Below are 22,949 nucleotides of genomic sequence, written 5' to 3'. Positions count from 1 at the left end.
CCAGCAGTAAGAAACCTGACAAATGGCGATGTTTAGTGTAAAATAAACAAGGATTCTTATGCAACCACACTATTTCTAAAATATACAACGTTTTATTTGGGGCTATGAACATAGTGTATCTATGCCACTAGTATTGACTTTATTGCACTTTCTCTTAACCTCGCGTTGTATCACCATAGTTTTTGTGGTACATTTTGTGACTTGTAAAAGCTGCACAGTGTTCTTGATAGGTGATAAGGATCGTGGCATTCGGTTAATAAAAAAAAAAATCTGGTTTGAACAAGTTTGACCGTAAATATTTCGGCTCTGGCGATTGCTGTAAATGTTGTTTGGCATCTAAAGAGTTAACTTGTCTCTCTCCGTTGAGCGCTGCGTGGGCTGCGAGAGTGCATTTTCAGTGGCCAATGAGCGGCGCGGAGTCCACTCCGCATTCAGCCAATGGGGAGAATGGGAGGCTCTATCGAATTTGAATGAGGAGTGTATCTTTCGGCGCCATTTTCGAGTGAGCAGCGATCGCCTCAGCAGCTGCGGGGAGAGGATGCTGCGACTAGAGGAAAGCTGTCGCTGAGACGGGGGAGAAAACCAAGCGCTCAAAATAAAAACTGCGCCGTTAGAGAGGGGGCATCGCGTAATTCCAAAGGAAACACAAGGTAATTTGACGCCACAAAGTATTTACATTGATTTTTAGTCGGACAATTTAAACGGACCGAATGAGAGGAATACGTGGAGAACAGGAGAGACCGACCGTTGCGGGGAGACGTTAGCCGTTTGGCAGCTTTGCCAGCTTGTAACGTTACTACTCGTAGCAACTAGCCTGTTAGCTTAGCGTGCTAGCACATAAGGGACGTCTCACTTTGCTGCGCTGAAACGGTAGAAAAAAAATATGCGCTCATACAGCGGTCCGTTTTATCCGGGAGGTGAGAGGATTATATGTATATATTTTTTAAAAATACGAAGTGATGGTGAAATATTCTGTAGGGAAGACACACTTAACTTTGGGGTTATGAATGGAAGTTGAACTATAATGGGAGTATTTTTTTTTTCTTGTTTTCGCATTGGAGCCTAGTTTTGAGCGGGAGGTGCAGAAGCAGCCAGGCTCGAGCGGAGGAGCAGCAGTCTGTCAACAAATGCACACGGCACCGACACTGGGAGGGAAACGTCCAAACGAGAGACCGGGACACACGGTGCCTTTTGTGGGATAACTCAATTTTACCAAGCTCCTTAACTGAGGCACACTATTCGTCCGAGCTGGTAAATTGCATGTCTTGTTGCAAGCGTTTTTTTGGGGGGGGATAAGTTAGTCGTCATATTACTGTATGACCTTACACTCAATCATGACTTAAATAATAGTGACGGTTTTATTTCCCTATATCTGTGTGGTAAACTGGTTCTGACGTGTTTGCAGTCTTAACGTTATGCCAACTAATTTACCACGTCTTATTCGACGTCAGTCAACGTTGACTCGCTTTATATTTTGTATTAATAGATTTGAATGTCTCACCTTAACGTTAGATGGTCATCGATGTGGCTCTCGGCCAGCTGACAACAATCATAGGTCTACATCTGATGATTGAACTTTAACAGCTCTGTTAAACGTGGCTGTCATAACCTCGTAACGATGCAGTAAAGTTGAATTAATTAGTTATTGAAAATACAACTTGTAATGCTGGTTTCTTTTTTGGCTCATCGTAGTTTGTTTTCAGTCATTGCTTTCTGTCTCCTTTTGCTCTTTTATTTTTTGGCACTTACTAACCTCGCTCCACTCTCTGTGTGAGCTGGACTGATTCAGTTCAAGTAACGTTGAAGGAAAAACCACGACGTGGTCTAATCGGTGTGGTAAACAGTGACAAAACGGACCTCATCATTAATTACTAGAGATGTCCCATGTAAGGCATTGGATCCTGCTTTATGCTTCTAATAATGAACATGACTACTCGTCTGATAAAGCATAAGAGAGGCTCCATATAACCCGCCCCTTCTACTTCCTCCTGAGTAGAGATCGGTTTAATGTGTTACATAATGCGAGGCCTCGCGATCTGTTACAGTGTTGCATTTATTTAAACTAATACGTGTCCACAACGTCAATTATGCTTTTTTTAATTTCTGAAAAATTCAAATGAACTGCGTTGACATGAGACAGAGTTGTCACATCTGTCCAATGCCCCGTTACAAATGACAGAGTGCTTACTAATGGCGTTTTACAAGATTCTTATTTGGTCATACATATTCTGCAGCAGTGAGGTTGTAAGTTGTTTCCACTTAGATATGTATGACCTGAATGAAAATGAAACAAAATATCAAAGTCTTCCTCGGTATAATATATATATTTTGGAAATAGGACAGCATTTTCCTAATGAAACCATCCACTCTATGTTAGATTTTGTGTATTTATTTGGAGGGAAATGAGTTTGTGTGAAATGAGGGAAAGACCTTTCACAGTCACAAGAGCAAAGAGTTGGAGGAGGAAGAAATGACTGTACTATAAGATCTGATGTCTGACTGACAAGGAAACTTTAAATTGTGAGTGTATGAAACACAATGAGTTGTATGATAATCTAAAATGTGACAGGCCTGTAATTATGTGCTTTAGGAATGAACACATTTGTGGATATTTAATGTTCACCACATGGTGTCGTTGAAATTGGATGGGCAAGTTATATTAACCCAAGTTTCCACTTACCCATGTATATGTGTGGCTGTGTCAACTATTTATTGATTAGGTTTTTAGAAAATTGCTGCTTCTTAATGAATTGATCTACACTCTAACAAAAGCTAATCGGGTCACTACACCTGAGTTGTGTTTTTTTGCAGTAATCTTTTTCACACCACCAGATAGAATGTTTGTCAAATGTGTGCCGAAAAAAATTTAATTATTTAAAGCGCATTATCTTTTAGTTTTTATAGGATGGATTTACGGTAATACTGTGATGTATATACACATACTCAAAATATATAGCCTACACCTGCCTATTTTCATGCTAAAACTTGAAACTGTTCACCGGTCTGCTATCGTGTGAATCAGACAGATAGCTGTCAGGGGTATTAAAGATAGAAAGTCAAATTGATCTGATAACATACTTTGCTGGGGGGGGGGGGGTATTTCCGGTTAAGAGTAGATATATATGTATATATTTATTTATTTACAGATGTGTATATATATATAAAAATCACTTTGAAAATGTTACGGGTCACAGTGTCACTCTATATTTGTTAAAATGGAAAAAAGGCTAAAATACACATGTTACAGGCGGTACTTAATATTTCAGTTGAAGCCGTGATTATTTAAATCCCATTTCATCCAATTTAGTTGATCGAAGCATCTTTTGTAATTTAATTTTATAATATCAGCTGCAGTGCTTATTGCTGGTATTCCTGTTTCATAAAAACTACAGATTTCAATTAGTCTAATCTGTAGAAGGGACGAGGTAGCGCTTCGTCAAAGTGAGATTTTATGATCAGGACTCTTATTAATATCTAACCTTTTACACATCAGCTATGTCGTTTTAGAATGTGTATCTGGTGTGCTCACACAGATGAAATAGGTGTAAATATTTTGGTCATATTCTTCTGAAGAGGAATTACAGTATTGACACTGTACGCAATGGTCAAGTTAGTACTTGTGTATTTTACTAGTTTTTATTCCTGGCTTACAGTTAATCTCCTGTAAATGCTGCCGGTCTATGTCTCCCCTCCGTTCTCTGGTATTTGCCTCTGAACTCCCTTTGCAGAGCACCGTGGTGATGTTTCAGACCGTTAGCATGACATTCTGTGACTCATCATTCTGTCTTCTCAGACCCCTCCGGCAAAATGGGCTCCCACCCCCATTTCCTGGTGAAACTGCCTCTCTTCTTGTACTTGCTCACATGTGTTGTAGCCGGGCTGCAAAGGATCCCCCACCCCTTCTCTTCCTTCTTTCTGCACCACTCAGCACAAACTTTATAGTATTCAAATTTGCGGTGATGGGAACGGGTCTTCACGTGTCTCGTTGGTTATTTTCCAGAAGTTGGCCTTGGTTTCAGTTCTATGCCTCGGCAGCATTAAATAGAAGCTGTCGAAAGGGTTTTATATGCATCAGTCAGTCCGCTCGCAGACATGATTTAAGTTCAGGAATAGTTTAAAATGTGGTCATCTAGGTGAGCCTTAAGTTTACATGTGATATTTTTTAGAAATTTTTTTTGTGAAAATGAGTGTACTTAGCCATACATGTAGGGCTGATAACAGCAGTGCAGCATATGTTTCGAATTGGCTTTGGTTTTTGCATACAGTAGGTGCTGCAGGACTGTAGGTTTGCATAAGGCTTCACACCTGTCTCACTGAAAGGGTGAAGATGTTGAAAACAACAGTTTATAAAAGTGACTGCTGTTATGGTTTGTGTAGAAAAAACGTAGGGGAATTTTGTGGGCTGCTAAAAAAAGATAATCTGACATTGATGTAGTTTGGTGGTCGATTAGCAGCTTTAAAATTTAAAAAGGTCAACCGCTCTTCTCTAAAAATCTGATCTTTTTATTACTTTAATATTACTTATTTTAAGTATTTCTGGAATTAGACAGCGTGTTTAGAAGGAATGGGTCAACTGTACAGTGCTGGTGAATTCTCCACTTGATAATTGCCTTTTAGATATAGTATAATTAATATAATTACTATGATAACCTGCAACAGCACTGGCAGTAAGATCTGACATGGCAAGAGTATGCTTCTACACACACACACACACACACACACATGGTGTTTTCATTTTTGCTGCACCAGTCTTTTTTTTTCACCTGAGGGTGAGGAGTTCAATTGGAAATATTTACAATGATCCTGAATTATTGGTTGCTGGTTTGTGTATTTTTATTTGGTAATCGGGTAATACGTCAGCCACTGGGTGCAGCGAGACCAGATATTTTCACACACAGTGTGACCAACAATTAGTTGTTTTGTCAGCTTTTAAAGTTTACGTCAAGAAACTCATTTGGTGTATTTGTGACTGTAATATCAGCACACATCATTTTAGATATACTGCTGTGACTCATGCTGGTGTTTTAATTGGCGCTGCATACAGTTGTAAGTAGGTAGGTCAAGCCTACCAAAGAATGTGGTGAAATCATCATAGAATAATATCGCCAGCATTAACATGTAATAATTTAGTAGCGCATGCAAGAGCCATGTTATACTTCGATTGATTTATTTATGTTAATATTGTGTCGCACATGTAAACCACATCAGCAGTGTGACAACAGAACTTGAAGTCCTTGGAAAGCGTCAGGTTTTTTTTAGCAGGAAAGATTTTGGTTATATTGTGTGTTAAACACACATCTTCTACACTGAACTGTAGTATCGTGAGTATCTAAATTCAACCTAGGCATTTGAGTTGGAATATGCTGCAAAAAAAAAACATGTTTGTGAAATTGTATGGGTGTGCCATTCGGCTCTCACACTTAAGCTTTGCTTCCTCTTTTGCTCCTCTTGCTTATGCATGTAAAATATGTGCTTATCCTAATTTCAGCCTCACTGATGGTTCTGTACGTAGGTACTAATTCACTGTAATTAAAAAGGTTTTAGTAGTTTTTGCTGGTTCTCACCATGCCTTTTTTAATTGTTTTTATAGTGTGTCATGGTAATAGTCAAGTGTAAATGACGTCCAGGTGGCACTTTTGAAATTGCACCACAATATAGTGCTTTGTCTGCATCCTGTTTATTTCTGCTCAGTCTTCCTCTGCCAGTAAAGGGGAAGCTTTAAATAGTTAAAATGAAGGAGTAAAGAACTGGAGACATTGAAGTGCATCATTTTTTACAGTAGAGGCAGTTGCGTGTTCAGATTAAATATTTCACCAGACACATTGTGGACACACGGGTGTGTTTAGACGACAGACACTGCTGTTGGTCACTGAGGAACCTTTTTATAATGTGGTTCCACACTTTCATCAGAAGTGTTTAAAAATATCTCTAAAGACATGCAGCGTCCCGTTGTGAGACCTGGTCCCACTAAATGAATCGTATTTAACATTAATTCACAAGTGTAATGATTGTTGTGCTTTAAAAACTTAATTTCCAACTCTGAGTTAATTAATTAGCATAGATATTGTGTACCTGAGGAGTCTGTCTGTCTGTAACTCTCTCACCTGACAGTAGATGGGGGGGTAAACCTGAGGAGTGTGACGCTCTTATGTCTGCTGGTGTGTCCTGTGAAATGGGTTTGCCCTCTTGTTGGTGCCAGCTATGTGTCTCCACATGTTCCTGGACTTTCCTGTCATTCATTTGATAAGATATGATTATAGCCTCCAGGGAGTCCCAGTCACCCTGCCTGTGCTATGCTGAACATGTTCTGCTGGCTGTGCAAATATAACAGGTTTTTCTAGGATTAACACCATTACGGTGCTAGTTTATATGGAACAAAGTAGTTCTTCATTGGTAGCATCCCTGGTCCACAATGAACAGTGAAAAATGTTCAGCACCTCCTGGGTTTCTTGGAGAATTACACACCCACGCAAAGTACTTTTTGTAAAAGGTTATTTTTTTATTTTTCCCGTTATTGATATGCTTTGTCTTTACGGATGAACTGGTTTTGTATTTGACTTTTACTGCCCCAGTAGGTACATTTGATCACACCGTATGAAGTTGTGGCACAGTGAACACAGTATATGTGTACTGTGTGTGTGTGTGTGTGTGTGTGTGTGTGTGTGTGTGTGTTGTCTTGTCAAATGTTTATCTGGCTTACTTTTTTAAAGTGATGGTTTTCTTAATTATGTGCATGTCGCTTGCACAACAAAATATAAATATATTTATACATTTCCTGTAACTAGTATAAATCAGTCATTTAAATGTAGTGCTTTCAAACTGGGCTGTTGAGTCTGCAGTTTCCTTAAATGTCTCAGTGGCTGAAGATTGAAAGCTTTATGAACCCAACTCAAATTTGCATTAATCTTTTCATGTAGATAAATGTGAATGCTGTTTTTTTTTTTTTTTTTTTTTTTTTTTTTTTTTTTTGCACAGCTTAGGACGTCAATGTTAATCTCCCTTAGTTTATGCTTGTACTGGCAGAAGATGTTGTAACGCGGACAAGAAGCCGATCCAGGGCCACTTTTGGTGAGGTGATGGGTTGTCGTCGGCCGCCTTTGTACCCGATGGGGTGTAGGAGGTTACTTGACCTCCAACCTCGGGGTCAGGTGACTCTTTGAGGCCATTGTGAGGAGAGCAAATGTCGCAGGAATGGGTTAAATAGGCTGAGCAGTGAAGGTGACATGTCCGGGCATGCTGCCTTAAAGGAGAGGGAGAAAAATGGGGAGAGGTTAGATTGATTGATGGGAACTATTCTACTTTGACTTAAAGCAATGATCAGCTGAAAAGAAAAATACACAATTTACCTGGTTAGTATTTAGCATATTTTCTCTACTTGGTGTATGTTGTTTCTCCCATGTTGTCACACTTTGTGCTCCCACATGTGTAGAGTGTAGAAAGGAAGCTGTCTTCAGCTGCCTGAGCTTTAGTCTGTAATTACAGCTAACAACAAACAATTCATTTTATTGATTACTCAGCTGGTCTTTTTTTTTTGCCTTTTTATCATTGATTATTCTTCAAATGTTAGAGATGATGACAAACACCCCTTTGCACTTGCAACTATTTTAAAATAGTTATTTAATTTTTTGTTGCTAACCTGATTTTGTTGTGATTGCGTCCCCGTTTTTCTTGGTAGGGGTCGTGGACCCTGACAGGAGATTTGGACCCCAATAGCGCAGGACTAAAACGAGGCGTTGTCGTGCCCCGCAGATCTGACAATTATACACCTTTGATGTTAAGTTATGAATGTACCACAGTGTCATTTGTGGTGTATCAAATGTCTTGATTATTATTGGTTAACTTTTTTTTATACCATTGCAAAGCTTGAAACGCTAAAAAATTGTTCCTCCATATAGTTCTCTGAATTAATTTAACAGCATCATTTATCATGTAACATTCATGTTTTTAGAAGAATTTTACATTCAGAAGGTGCCACGAATTTTTTAAAAGGCTGAAAACATTTTGTGCATAAAGACACATTTTTGAGACGCTAGAATTGGTTGTAAAATTGGCACCAAATGTAAGCTCGAGATTTTTAGACTATTTTTGTTATGCTTAGCCTAAAATGTCATCACACATGCTTGAAAGGGGCCGGGCTCCTACACGCCGATTTAAGACAAACAAACAAAACAAAACAGCACACTCACTGTCAGGTCTGTCTGACTGGATAACATTGTTTCACTTGTGTTCTCTATATTTGCATATCTAACAACACATTTCAGCTGTAGTCATTCATTTAGATCACCGAAAATGACACGTGTAATGCCTCTAGATAGAAAGATGAGTCAAATCCTATATTGAAAGTATTACTAATAAAATATGCAATGTGGATCTCCAAATTTCTGGGGGGAAAACCCCCATATAAGTATATATATAAATTATTTTTATATATATATATATATATATATATATAAATTATTTTTATCACTGCTTGTGCGTAGTATTAATTAACATTAGAAAGCTAATCTTATCAATGAGGAAGCCTTTGTCAGACAGTAACACAGAGGCTTTGTAGAAGATGAAGACAATGGTACATGGTGGTAATGATGGAATGAAGTTAATGGGAATTCCAAGCAGCATAACGAGTATATTGATGAAAATGTTATGTTTGCCATTGCAGTTCATCTAACGTTTTCTACATCATACTGCAGGGTTTTATATTGAGTTCTGACCTTTCAGTCAGGTGTGTGGCTTGAGATGTTTAATCTATCACAGTGAACAATTAGTGGCTCTTTTTGCAGTCAGTTATGTTATTGATGCATGATGTCATTTTGGTTAAGTTTGATGTTTGTGGGACACTGACAATTTTAAAAAGTCAGATTCCAAAAGCTACTTTATATTTGCAAGAAACAACCAAATCCATACACCCTGTGTCAGTGTTTCCCTTCTAGGTTTAATGGTCTTAACTGATGAAAGCAATACGTTTGTGCTGCTGACTCTCAAGTCTTAAGAATTTATTTTTAATTGTTCTTGCTTGCAGCTTCGTTACCACAATAATTTAACTTGAACAGAAGAATATAAGCTACTAATTGTTTGTTTTTTTCATCTTTTATTGGATGATTTTTTTTTAATGGATTCATTTTTTTGGTCATCTTCTGAGCTACACTTGAGTGTGTGTGTGTGTGTGTGAAAGAGAAAGGCAGTCAGTGATTTATTTATTCATTTATTTGAAGGGACGTATGTTAGAGATGTTGGGTTCAGGCTCTCGGGTCCATTTCAGACCAAGGTCATAATTACAGGTCCATTGAGACCTCTAGTGGCAATAGTTGTTGGACCCAATCTCCTTCAGGATTATTATCAGGACCATGCTGGTTTTAGCGCCTTTGCCTACAAACTAGGTTTTGTTAAAGGAGATTTAGTTTTAAGGTTTACAAGGACAGCCTGAAACTTTTTTGGGGTACTTTATTGATGCCCCCAGTGGGCTAATTCTGTTTCATTTTGAAAACCAGATGCTTGTTTCTCCATCGTGAAACTGTTTTGTAGGAAGTCGACCTCTTTAAAAAGGAAAAGGTTTGGCTTCATATTTTTTCCGGGTAAACTACAATGATCTCTACCGAGGACAGTGGAGCAGCAATTAGCTTGTAACCCAAGAGTGCTCCACCACTGAATGAGATGCTGCACTTTCCCTCTGACATGCAAAGAGAGAACGCTCACTTTACAACCAGTTGTGTATGGAGCACCTGTCAATAGCACAAGTGTCCGTTACTGGGCAGGACAATTCCACCGTATTTTGACCGACGTCCTGAGGAAATTTGAGTAATTTAAAGTACAGACTATTTTTTTCCCCTGTCAACCCGGCTCTCCTGTTTTCACAGTGCTTTGTTGATGCAAAACTATGAATTATTTATTTTACCATATTACTAATAACCAGTGGACACATTTTGCACACTGCCTATGCTACTAAACCAGTTCAGTCAAACATGTCAGATTTGCAAATGCAGTTTTTCCTCCTAAATAGTTTAAGATGTGTACAGCTTTCACACGCTGCCAAAAACAGACTGGGGGGGGGCTGTGAAATTGTTCTGCTGTTACGGAAATGCAATCGAGTGAAGATGTGAAATGAAAATTAAGAACGGGTTACTGAGTTTTGTGAGGACGAATTTAACTAATCTGTGGAGATCGCTGACCTCGACCCCGCCCAACAGCTTTGGGATGATGTTGGGTCTTATGGACCAACATCAATGACCAACCTCCCATTGTGGCTCAAATTGGTGCACATTTTCAGGTTTAAAAAATCTTGTGGAAAGTTTCCCCGGAGGAGTGGCGGCTGTTACAACAGCAGAGGAATTCCCCGTAGCTTGAAATGAGATTTTTCAACAACCGTGGTGTTTTACATTCTGGTGTCCACATACTTTTGCCTTGCACTGCAATTCTGACCGTCTGCGCTCATGCTTGCATTCATCCGCATTGTCTGTTTCTGTGTGTTTCAGGTGGTGAACAAGAAGCAAGAAGATGCTGATGATCATCTGAACGTCTTTTAGGTAGATGATGGGTAATGAATCTGTGAACATGCTGTTTGGACGAGACGGCTGAAGAATGAAGACAAAAGCCACAGAGGATGACAAGAGTTGGGGAGTTTAAGGGACCATGACTGCAGCTCTGGCGATGCTGTAGCAGCACGGAATGGTTTGTGGGTTACACTGAGATGCAGGCCATACTGTGCTGCCACAGTAAAGCCTGAACATACAACCTGGCTGTCACCTGGCAGTCCCTCATCCTGTTGAGGCTGACTCGTTTATACTATCGCTCTTGGATTCGGTGTCTGAATATTGTTTGTCTGATGGCAAAAAAAAAGTTTGTTTGGAGTTGCACCTCTCTCATTTGCCGGTCGCTTTACTGTAGCAGCACGTAAATATTGGAGTTAAGACTCTAGCTGAAGCCTCCAGTATTGATCGTGCTGCTGAAGCAAAGCTGACCACTCACAGTGAGCTCAACCAACCAGCGAGTTTACTCCGGTCTCCACGGCGGTGCCGAACAGTGACGGGCGGCGATTGCGTGAGAGATGCTTCCAGGTACATTGTTTACACACAGATTCTGAGTCAGCCTCTAACACGTCCTTGCTTTTAATTGTTAAAATATGTACACCATCTTTTTACGTTTCACTGTCCTGCCTGCACACCTGGAGAAATAAAAATTTGAATTGGCTTTTTGTCTGTAATGTGTTCTGATCATGACGTGTTAAACTTGATGTTTAACAGAATGTAAGGCTATAATGTTTTCATGGTCTAAACGTTACACCAAACATTTAGCTGACATCCTTTACATGGCTTCATATAGTCCGCCGTCCACGAAGAAGAAATCATGCACGTGTAGGCCTGCGTGCCGCGGTGCAGTGTAGCCGGGGTGACCGGCCTGTTCAGCATGAGCCGATAAAGACGGAGTTGCTGCGGATTAAAATGATTACAATCGTACTGCAGCGAACGCATCAATTCTTTATTAAATATCAAAATGAGTTAAAAGTATAGATTTAGTTTCCTTTTGGAAAATGTTTTATATTTCTGCTCTTGTTAATTAAGCACTGACGGTCTTTATGAGCTATATACGCTCGCTTACTACGACCCTGTGTTTTTACATTCTTGTGCATTATGCACGCAAATATATGATATATTCTGATCACTGCAATGCTGTAACGAATGCTGTGGTGTCCCGTAACATGGCTAAAATCCTCCATTTTAAGTGGTATCGGATGCGCACGCAATCATGTAGACGGACACCCGGCGACAGTAATCTCCAGGCAGATTTACCTAAATAAAAATGACTGAATTCATGTTTTTTTTATCGGCCTTTGATACAACACGGTACCCGTTGATAAATCTGGCTTTATAAATCGTTAGATCACATGTAATGTAGGGAAATCTTCAAAATCCTATAACTGAACAGAAGAAGAGTGTTACACTTGTTTACAAAGCCGCTCGGACCCTTGCCTTTTGATAAAAAACATGAACTAAATAAACTGCAGTAATTATTGATTACATTTTTCCGTTTGGAGATTTTCTGATAACATGGTGTAAAGTTCAGGAATATTTGCCGTCTACTGAACAAACGCATGTTGCAGCATTTCTTTTTCGCCATTTGGCCTTGCGGGCCTGGTTAATGCTAATTCTGAATTCTCGTATTTGTTCTCGCAACTATAATTATAAATAAACTGGAATTAAGATATCTAACAAAGGTGAATTAATGTAAAATTATAACGGAGACAATTTGCGCATTTTGGGTGTTTCTTCCTAAGCAGCAAAGCGTGCATTTTTCTTTTCAAATGGAGAACATCTAACATATTGTATATTTATAAGATTAGCCTTTATATGATAATATGCATTTTTTTAAATAACACCGTAGCTGCAATATGGACCTTTTCTGTGTGTGTAAATATTAACCACGTCAACTTCATTTATTAGCAATTATTGAAGAAATGATTGCATTATAATTTCCTTTCTCAGTGTAGTTATTTCAATTGAATATGTGACCATTTTGCGTATTTAGGGGGAAAAGCACATCAAAGTGTGGAAGCTGTCTCGATCGTGATATACAGCGAGACATTCCACATTTTGTCTCCCATCGGTTAAGTTTCACATACTTTGCTGTCGTGACTTTTTATGCATATTTTCATTACATGCAGGCTATGATTGTAGAATAACACGTCTCTCTTGTTTGCTCTTGCACTTTGGTTGCAAACACATTTTCCAGAAAACCTGAAAATTATTTTTTAAAAAGACAGCAATAGAAAATACCATTGAATAAGATGCTTTCATCACAGTAATAATAAAATGTCTCTTCCCTCTAATCGATGTGAAAGGGTGTAAGAGTGCGGGACCTTATCCAGTGATGGGATAAGACGCTGTAAACACTTGGCTATATTTCATTATTATCTAGATATTTAGTTAAGTGATTGATCGCGTGCATGGTGACTTGAAGTTTTTATTATTATTATTATGTATTACTATTGTTTTATTACCTCGGTGTCTGGCCGTGCAACATACGGTCATTTGTTATCAGAAAAGTCTTAGTTAGCAGTTATTCACAATATATATATTTATTTTATTTTGGATTGAGTTGACCTTTTTCATGCTTTTGCGTGCAGAGAAAATTGAAATATTAATGTAGAGGGGTACATTTTTTTTCATCCTATATTTGCCTGGCAACAGAAGGCTATATATATATGTACATGCGTGCCATGACGTACGTCCTGAATTATGGTCAGTGCTGACATCACGGATTCACTTTGTGGTCTGATTTTCAGGATTTATGTTTTTCCAAATGCAGCTCTACTCAGGAGAATGAATGCATAAATAAATAAATAAATAGAAGGATAAATGATCAATGCACAATTCACCGTTTGTCCTTTTGCTCTGACCTATTTTAATAAAGACCATTTTTGGTGATAAGCCAAAAAAATCTCACTGAGCTATACCCTGAATTTAAAATCATTTTAAGAACTCCCAATTCCCATTTGCCCACACAATTGCATTTTGATTTGAAGCTTGCGAAGTCCGTTTTCTACCAATTCAAACGCGTAGCAGAAAATAGGCCTGAGCTTTTGACTTAACAGGCTGCAGATGTCTGACTTTATAGACCGGACAAGTCTATAACGACGAATGAGTCACATTTGCCTCCGCAAATAGCTCTCGTGCGGAAATAGAGTGAGTGCCCAGCACGCGTGACAATCATGCACCCTTGCCTAAGGTTTGTTATCAATAATAGGGGAAATAGAGCAGTCATCTGTTCGGGTTTCATGAAAACACCATAAACATAGGACCGTATTCTTTTCTCTTTTTCTTCTCCTCCCTCGCTGCAGCCTGGTGAATATTTCACACGGGCCCTGTTATGCAACGTGTGTAACCTTGAAGAGGTTGCAGCATCACTGTGGTGCGGACGCGCGCTGCAGGGAAGAAGCCAGGGATTATTACTCTGTACATTTCGTTTATTACACACACTTGCTTAGTTCACAGGGCTCGGTTGTGTCTCTAAATAGTTGGCGCACTTAATAAAAAAGAAAAAACACTCACGGGTGTGACTTAAATCTCTCAGTTTTATTTATCAAGATCACCTTGGACATGTATAGATTGTGAATTAAAAAAAAGAAATGTATCTATAGTGTCTATCTGATGTAAACATAGGCTACAAACTCTGTGTATAAGGTTTGATTCTATGCCTTCATTGGAGTTTGGCGCTTGGGCAAAAAAAAGGGGCAAGAAACAGAAGACATGGTAAACAAGGGTTTCCCTATATTCAGGTGCGCATCTGTCCCTAATTCAATGCACCTCGCGGGTCACTTGGATAGCAATTCGTAGCTGTGAGTGCATGCCAGAGATGCCAAAAGGCGAGTCATTAAGACAACTTATGCATTGGCAATGGCATTGACAGCAGAGTCAATCAAGTTCCCCATACATTCATGACCTGCACCCATCAAACGTATGCACGTGCCAGTCATTTCCTGCAGGTACACACCGGTGTGGGAAAGGTGCGAGGAGACGGCAGTGAGCAGCGGCTCAATCTGCGAGGGCACGTAGGCTGCGAGACTGTGCGGCTGCAGCAGGAGCAGCGCTGGCAGTAACACAATCATAGTGAAGGCGATCCACCTTGGCGCCGCCATCCGGGAGCCCCCCGTTCGGTAGGAGCCATTCTCGTGCGGGACCGAGATCTTGTCCACTTCTCCGAGCCTCAGCGAGTCCCACTTTTTAACATCGAAATTGCGCACAAGGGGACCGACGTCCGTGTCTTTCCGAGAGGGCAGCGGGGTCTCCTTCAGGACCTTCAACTTCTCCCGAAACTCCTGCATCTGCAGCAGAAAGCGCAGGGGCTCGGCGACGCTCCCGAGGGGATCGGCGACGCTCCCGAGGGGGTCGGCGACGCTCCCGAAGGACTCGGCGATGCCGAGCGCCCGCTGGTGCTCCTCCATCGCTGCGCCCAGCCTGGCGATCTCCGGGTCGTATTCTTGCAACGCCACCAGCTTCAGGGTTTCAAAGTCGGAGAGTATCTCGTGCTTTTTGCATTCGATGGTGCTGATGAGTTTGTCGAAATAGTCGGTTACCTTCTCCGCGTCCCTGGTCACAGACTGAAGCGCCTTTTTCTTACTGGCTTGCAGTGTCTCCAGGCAGGACAGGACGTCTGCGCTCTGCCAGCACTTCACCCCGTGAAGCAGCACATCAAACGCCTCCCTCTCGCGCTCGTGTGCCTCTTCCAAGGAGCAGAACGTGTGCCCTTTGTGGTCATCTGTCGTTGCGCAAAACCCACAAATTAGATTTAAGTCCGTGGCGCAGAATATGTTCAGTGGCTGGCCGCAGTGTTGTTTACATTCAGACATTTGTTTGGGCATGACCCTTATTTTGCTGTATTTTTCCACTATTCCCCGTAGAGAGTAGTTGATCTGCAGGCTGTTCGCGCCGTTGTGAGGGGTCTCTTTGCGGCACGTGGGGCACCTGAACGGCGTTCTGAAAGCCAGGCATCGGTTCCCCTCCAAGAGACCCTCCAAGCATTTCTTGCAAAAGCTGTGCGAGCACAGCAAGACCCGCGGGTCGTCGAAGAGACCGCAGCAGATTGGGCACGTAAGTTCATCTTCCAGCAGCTCCATGGTACCCTGTAAACACAGCATCCAGGCGTCAAATCGGTGCGTCATGCGAGTAAAGAAAACCCAATAAATCAGCACGTAATGAAATAGGCTAAAGGCTACGCACCCACACTGATGGATGCCTCCATAAGGCAGCACATGCAACACATTACACACGACAATGCTGTGCCATCGCAAAAGGATACAGGTTTTGCAGTCATGTTCCAGCTGCGTGTGGAGTATTCCCATCCTGAAAGTGAAACTGACTTGCATCCCCGTGCCCGCGTAAAAGGTTGGCACGAACCACGCCAAAGACTCCGTTTGGCCATCTAACGTTCAGTAACATCTTGCTTTTTGAAGTATATTAGTACCCAGCTGGCGTTGAAAGAATCGTGAAACCGTGTCGAGAAAACAAGGCTTGATATAAATCAAACAAATCGTTAGTAACTTTACAGATTAGAACAGCAAACTATTTCCCCCTCCTAGTTTTGCGTAACAGAATAACAAGGCAGAGGTTAGCTGAGATGAGCCCTAGATTAGCGCCGTCTAACCAATCCAATGCGACAAAATTATCGACAAACGGGGTTCGCGTTAGCGTTTCTCCTGTTGGCAAGGTACTGGAGTGGGGCTGTGACAGATTTTGCCAGCGCATAGTAACATGCAACTACTGGACCAAAAGAAGCACTCACCAGCTGCTGAGACGCACAGTGCAACGCAATCATGGCGCTTGTTGCTGTGCAGACTTCGCCCTCTTCCGGGTTTGGTGTTAACCGTTTCGGTGGCGCACCGAAAATCTAAATACACGGATTCGTCTGTGTTTGCGCAAATGTGAAACGGAGCGCGTGCTGTTTTGGCATTAATAAGAAAGCGTGTGATGTTTTCAAGTTTTTTTGGGGTGCTTAGTTTAGGACATTATGTTGTTTGCGTTCGTGTCCCTGTTGGGTAATTTGCAGAGGATCCCTGCCAGTCTGATGGGGGAGGGGCTGTTGCTATGCAAAACATTACAGCGTGAAAAACTGTCAACTAGGTTTTAGTTTGGCATCACATGTTTTCACACTAACCAACTTCTGTCGCGCGTGTGGGTAGGCTCTATGTGTAGATATATCCATCTATAAACCACTAACACGATGAAAAAAAAGGTGCAAGTGAAGGTGCTCAGCTGCATCAACTGATTGAAAGAGCACACGTAAATAGCGCACCCAATTGGCACAGTATCTTGGCACCAACAGAGACGGAGAAAGACAAACTATACCATAAATCAGCAACATTATATCAGTTTTGAGTTTCAGCCTCTGGGGATGCTCATCGGTTATTAATAAGCATCACCAATTCAGCATTTGTCCACTTAACATTTATTACATTTTCTAAAAACAAAAAAAAACACTTTCATCCCACTTGTGGTTATGTAACATCGATACCCAATAGTTACTTAGTCACGTGTAGAAATGTTGACCTTGATTTTCTTCCCTTGTTTCCATGCCATCAGGAGCAACTGCCTATCTTAGCCGCTGTGATTGGATACAGTTGGGTAGTAGGCGGCTGATGCTGCGCTCACCTCTGTCGCCGCGTGTCGCTGTTGTGCTCGTGGAGCCGGACGGTTTCTGACACCGCGCGCTCGTTGGTTTGACCGTGTGACTTTTGTTTCCGGATGTTATCGGGGAGCAAGAATGGCTGCGATGTTTACGTGTTGTCTAGGCTGCTGCGGAGATGGCGGATCGGGGCATATTCCCCTCAAAGAAATGCCCATTGTCCAGTTAGATACCCACCACATGGGTGAGCGGGTCTATCTCTGGTTGTCACAGCTGTGGATGTTGGTCGTGTGTCGTGATTTGGCTACTTCCGCCGTTAGCATTAGCTAGCTAACCGATAGCTGCTAGTGGTGTTGTAACCTTTGTGCTCAACGTGAAGTTGGTAGCATTGAGGGGTGTAGCTTTGTGTTGTAACACCTTCTTTAATATAATGTTACTTCCTGTGGGGTTATCACGCGACTCGTTACATTTTAACCTTTAAGTTAGCTCCTGTAGCTAAACTCAAGTCACGGGAGACAGCTAACTGAATTAGCATTTCGTATTTCTTTTGCTACTTCAGTGAAAAGCCTAATTATCTGTAAATGTGCAGTGTGAGATTTGTATAATAGTTTGAAAACTCTCATCTAGTGTCAAATTATTCACTTTCGAATTCAAACATTCAAGTTAAGTAACAATTGGGAAAAAACATCTTATCGAGTTGAGGGTGAATCTAAGGTATGATTTACCTCCAGTTGTTTTTTGATCAATCTGACTTTTTGAAGACATTTTACAAAGATTGTGCTTCTGAAGTATTGGTTTATAGAGTATGGAACATTATCAAACACTTCCTCTACCTTGGGGAATATCTAGATTTTCAAATGGCACCTGCAGATTATTAAAATTAACCAACAGCAATTGGCTTGGTGCTGAAATGATTAGCCGATAAATTGATCCGCAAATAATGACCCAGCAACAATTAAGCAAATCTTTTAATCGCTTGTCATTCATCAAACATTCTCTGTTTCCAGCTTCTCCGATTGGATTTGCTGCTTTTTATCTGACCTTTTCATTGCAAACTTCCAAAATTGTTTCCTCATTGTTTTGTAATAGATGTTTGTGTTTTTACAACCAGATGTCTCGATGCCTTTGTTTTGCAGGCACAGATGTCGTCATAGTGAAGAGCGGCCGGAGGATATGTGGCACCGGAGGCTGTCTGGCCAATGCTCCTCTGCACCAGAACAAAAGTTATTTTGAGTTTAAGATCCAGTCCACCGGTGAGAGCTCGTCTGATGACCGACCTGATTTCATACCTCTGCTGCCTGCTTTTCTTGCCAGATTGACATTTCCTGGTGCATCACTGTACTGTTATTATTGATACTGACACGCTGCGGTTTTTAGTAGCTGCACCGTCCTGTGACTGCATGCTCACTGGTGAGATTCTGTACAAATCTTGTCTTTTGATTTTTTATTACAGCTTGTTTTTGTCATAGATATGACGTTTATGTGCTTCAACGTGTTTTAAAAGAGCAGACACTCAGTGTTTTGCTTTGTGTTCAGGTGTGTGGGGATTAGGTGTGGCTACACAGAAAGTGAATCTTAATCAAGTGCCTATGGGCAGAGACACAAACAGCCTGGTCCTGAGGCATGATGGGTCTGTGTACCACAATAATGAAGAGAAGAATCGCCTACCTGCAAACAGCCTTCCTCAGGAGGGCGACATTGTGGTAAGAGCGACATTTATTACATCACTTGTTGCTGAATTTGTGTTTGATGTCCCGATCTTTGACAGATTGAAGTGTTGCCAGTTGCTTGTGAAGCTGAAAATGAAGAACTTCTCTCTCTCTCTCTCTCTCTCTCTCTCTCTCTCTCTCTCTTTCTTTTATACTGCGTCTTGTCAAATACATGACAACTGATAAGCGTACATTGATATAGACACTAATAGTATGAATGAACTGGAATGATTTGGGCAAGCCAGTCACTCTCTATTCCATCTGCCAGAGGCCTGCTGGAGCAGGCTGACCTGGATGTCCTGTGATACCCACAGGATATACAGTATACTGCATATATGTTTTATTTTTGTTGATGGGTATGTACTTTATTTTTTAAGGCAGCTGGCTGACACTTAAATATAGTCCCGTTGTAATGCTTGGTCCAGTATGGGCTGGATAGCCTTCTGTTTGTGCAAAAATTGCTATTTGGCATCAGCCTAGAAGTCATAATAACAGATTTTTCATCACACTGAGAAAACATTTATTGGATTATTTTACACACCATGTCATTCCGGACTCTGAAGTCATTTTGTTACATATGATGTTAATGGACACAGGCTTTGGGTCTGGAAAAAAATGGATCGCGGGTGTTTGCTGCTGCAGCAGAAAACCCAGCAGGGGGGCGGGAGCTGTTTTGAAACTCATGCAGACGTCTGTCTATCACTGTCAGCGAGCATGCCATTATCTGCTCAAAGCAGACACGACGTACCCAACTTATAAGACAAACCTTGTTTTTTCTTTTTCCCTGAAAGATGTTTTATCTTGCTTTATTTCTTATCACGCACATTTTATGATACCATATGATCCCGCTGAAGAAGAACCCCAAACAGCTACTACTGCTGGAGCTTAAACCTTGGTGACACCATAAGTCCCTTAGAGACATAAATATAGGGATGCTTGCTCCTTTGTGTCTAGTCATTGCTTTTATTTGCTATTCTATTATATCCTAGAGGATACATGAACACCTGTACATGAATACAATCCAGTGCTATTCTGTCCCTGTGAAGCTCATGATCCACTTCACTACATTTCTGATGCTTTTTGTGCTCATTTTGCATTTTATAATGCATGATGTAACATAACAACACTGTTGAACACATATTTTCAGAACACAGTGCAGATGACTAATATAATGTATTTACAAATTCCTTGATATTTAAAAAAATTGACAGGTGGCAACAAATTTGATCCACACAAAAATGTCTGTAGTGTCATAATTATGGAGTGGTAATTTAAGCTCAATCCATCATGGTCTAGTAGGAGAAAGCAGAGAATACTGTGGGGTTAAAAAAAATATATATATACTTTATTTTTGTTTTGTTTCTGTGCTATTCAGCTCTCCCAGATATTTGCTGCTCCTCTTGACTTGTGCTGAAAATAAGATGCTTATCTTTTAAATCGGTAGCCAGACTACACATACGAAGGTTTCTTTTTGATAAGTTGATCACGTTAAATGCGTTATATTCACATGCATAAATTCAGTGACTAATTCACGTTTTGTTTGTGTTCCTCAGGGCATCACATACGACCACGTGGAGCTGAATTTATATCTGAATGGAAAGAACATGCATTGTCCTGCCTCAGGGATCCGAGGCACTGTTTACCCGGTTGTTTATGGTGAGTTCATTTGTCGGCTTAATATGCTGATTAGTTCACTCCTTTTTAATCTTGTGATCATTTTTGACAAATTTTCTTGACTGCCGAACTGCTCTCTCAGAAATACCATTAATGTAGTTTCCCTTTTATTCCACTAGAGGGCTGTATTTGTACATATTTGCGAACCGCTGCTCATTTGGGCCTCATTAATTGTTTAAGTTAAGAGTTTTTCATTTGTCCACACATCCAAGAGTGTGTTATGTGTACTAGTCAAAACGAAGCCTTTAGCAGGACGAGACGGTGTTTCCACAGAGATTCGAGACATGCAGGTTTTATTGTGGTCAAAGGATGATTTTGTTGTCGTCTCCCTAAACATTCTCCAGGCTGATGTTTAGTTAGTCTGTGAAATCAACCCCCGATTTTATGTTGGAAAGAAACCGTGAAGGCTTTTGGTGCTTCACCTGTTTCTGTGCCACAGCAACACTAATGCAGAAAAAAAACCTGTGACTCATTTGTTTGAGCTGTTGGGCGCTAACACCCTTTGACGTAAAGCGCTAATTATATTTCTGAGCGAGAACATGTATCCATGTGATCAGAGAGTCACCCTGGGTGTGTTCATTTGTATGATCTCAAGCTTTCCAATCAGTCGCTGTTGTGTTGTATGTGTGCGGTAATATCATTTATGTTTAAAGGTTACATTCGTGTATATAAACTGAACTCCACTGTGGGATTATCCTGAAATATAGATTTTTCAATCTTTGCACTTTGAGTCTATATTTAGAATGAATACAAATTGTAAAACGTGATGAAGCTGGTAATTGAAAATCCTGTATTAGTAAGATACTTCACCCTAAAAACTTTCACCAAATGAGTTCTTTGAGCTGCAGTGTTACAGCAGCATTGCTTTGTTATAAACAAATGATTGCATTCTTATATTTTAATTTACAAGAATGTCTGCTTTGTCTTATCTGCGCGTCTGTAGCTCAGATTTCCAGCATATGTTTTGGGGTTTGCATTGGATCTCCACTTTCTGTTAATTAAACGGCACTATGACTCATTGTATTTGCATTAACTTCAAAGAAATACTGATTTAAATGCTGCTAATACTAAAAAGTTAGTTTTAAGAGGTGAACGTGTATACGTCTAAGCTTGTGCTCACGTCTTTCCCTTCTTTTGTTCCAGTGGATGACAGTGCCATCTTAGACTGCCAGTTCAGTGACTTCTATCACACAGCTCCACAAGGTTTTGAGAAGATCCTCTTTGAGCAACAAATCTTCTAAAAGGAAGACCTCTGTGACCACAGTTTGACCTTGATTGGATAATACTATGTGTGGCTTGAATGCCTTTTTGTTTTGTTTCCCCCCTCCGATTACTCTCTCTCTCTCTCTCTCTGTCCGGATCGACGTTGGAGCATCCTTGAAGGAGTGGGGATTTCTGATCATTGGTCGGCTATGCTTGTGTCGGTGGTAATCCCTCTGTATTAACTGAGACACTTTCAATTGCTGCTTACATTCTCAGTCTGTGTGTAGATGCCAGATAGTGGATGTAACGGTGAACGGTTCCCCCTTTTCAGGATCAGAAGCCATGTTTTATTGACATTGCTATATACATGTGTTTTTGATTATTATCTCCCATATGCCATACTGACATCTAAGCATACACTCTATATTTATTTTGTATTTATTTGAGTCACAGACCAAAGTGATTTGTCTTTGTATTTTTTTAAATTGTTTGGCAATCAAGAGTTTGTGAACTGAATAAGGATCAGCTGGTAATACTGAAACAAAATTCAACAATATCCCATTCACTTTTATGTTGCCTTCTTTAATAAAAAAAAATACAATTAAAGTGGGGATATTGCAACACTTTTCAATTCATGCCACTGTTATAATTTGAGTTGACACTGAGATGGTTTATATTCTGACAGTAGTCCGGTGCACACGCCAGGGGACGGACAGGTTGACTATTCACTGATGTTTGATGAAACATTTCTTAAATGACCCACATTAATATGTATTATCTTCGTTTCTAAATGACTTCTATAAACAGCCCTTTACATCTCCCACTCTTCTCTTCCCGGGTGTATTTGTTCTAAATATCTGAACATCACCAGATCTGGTGCTGGCTGTCTCTGATTAGAGAGATGTGGTTAGAACTGTCAATCTGTTGTGTTGTGTTGACATTGCATATCCGCTGCTGAAGTGTGACAGTTCATTATTGCAAATGCTTATCTTTGTTTTGCACTAATGATGTTATTGTACAAGCAAATCCAAAAAAAAGTGTTGATTCATTAAACTTTTGTGTCTGGAGGCATCGCTTTTGTCCTGTTCTGTCTTTTGGCTCGTAGAGAAGTATTATCTTCACTGGTATGCGGTAAAATGCCGCCAGACGTCCTGTGTATTGTGGTTAATAAGTCGTGTTAGTGAATTTATTATTACTGCGTCGAGGAAGCCTTGTAAACCAGAGGTCAGCCCATGCAGGAGGTATGCGTTA

General features: G+C 40.6%; 2 protein-coding genes across 3 annotated transcripts; one reads left to right on the top strand and one right to left on the bottom strand.

Moving 5' to 3' along the window:
* Nucleotides 1-14,047: 14,047 nt before the first annotated feature.
* trim13 (tripartite motif containing 13) lies at nt 14,048-16,325 on the bottom strand. 2 transcript variants are annotated; one of them, XM_079169917.1, is made up of 2 exons: nt 16,273-16,325; nt 14,048-15,613 (listed from the first exon to the last, which is right to left on the bottom strand). In XM_079169917.1, exons 1-2 carry the CDS (start codon nt 16,303-16,305, stop codon nt 14,375-14,377), a joined length of 1,272 nt encoding a protein of 423 aa, XP_079026043.1. In that variant the 5' UTR covers nt 16,306-16,325; the 3' UTR covers nt 14,048-14,374. The 2 variants fall into 2 exon arrangements, with proteins under 2 accessions (XP_079026043.1, XP_079026042.1); XM_079169916.1 differs by lacking the exon at nt 16,273-16,325 and adding an exon at nt 15,711-16,256.
* Nucleotides 16,326-17,059: 734 nt separating this feature from the next.
* spryd7b (SPRY domain containing 7b) lies at nt 17,060-22,769 on the top strand (the record flags this gene model as incomplete). Its single annotated transcript, XM_079169918.1, is given in 7 exon segments — nt 17,060-17,125; nt 17,127-17,206; nt 17,208-17,356; nt 18,249-18,365; nt 18,649-18,815; nt 20,375-20,477; nt 21,639-22,769. Coding segments are annotated over 7 exon segments (780 nt in total). The 3' UTR covers nt 21,737-22,769.
* Nucleotides 22,770-22,949: the final 180 nt, after the last annotated feature.

Source organism: Pholis gunnellus (assembly GCF_910591455.1).
Source record: "Pholis gunnellus genome assembly, chromosome: 12".
In the NCBI taxonomy this organism is placed as follows: Eukaryota; Metazoa; Chordata; class Actinopteri; order Perciformes; family Pholidae; genus Pholis; species Pholis gunnellus.
This window is presented reverse-complemented; position numbering and strand designations above follow the sequence as displayed.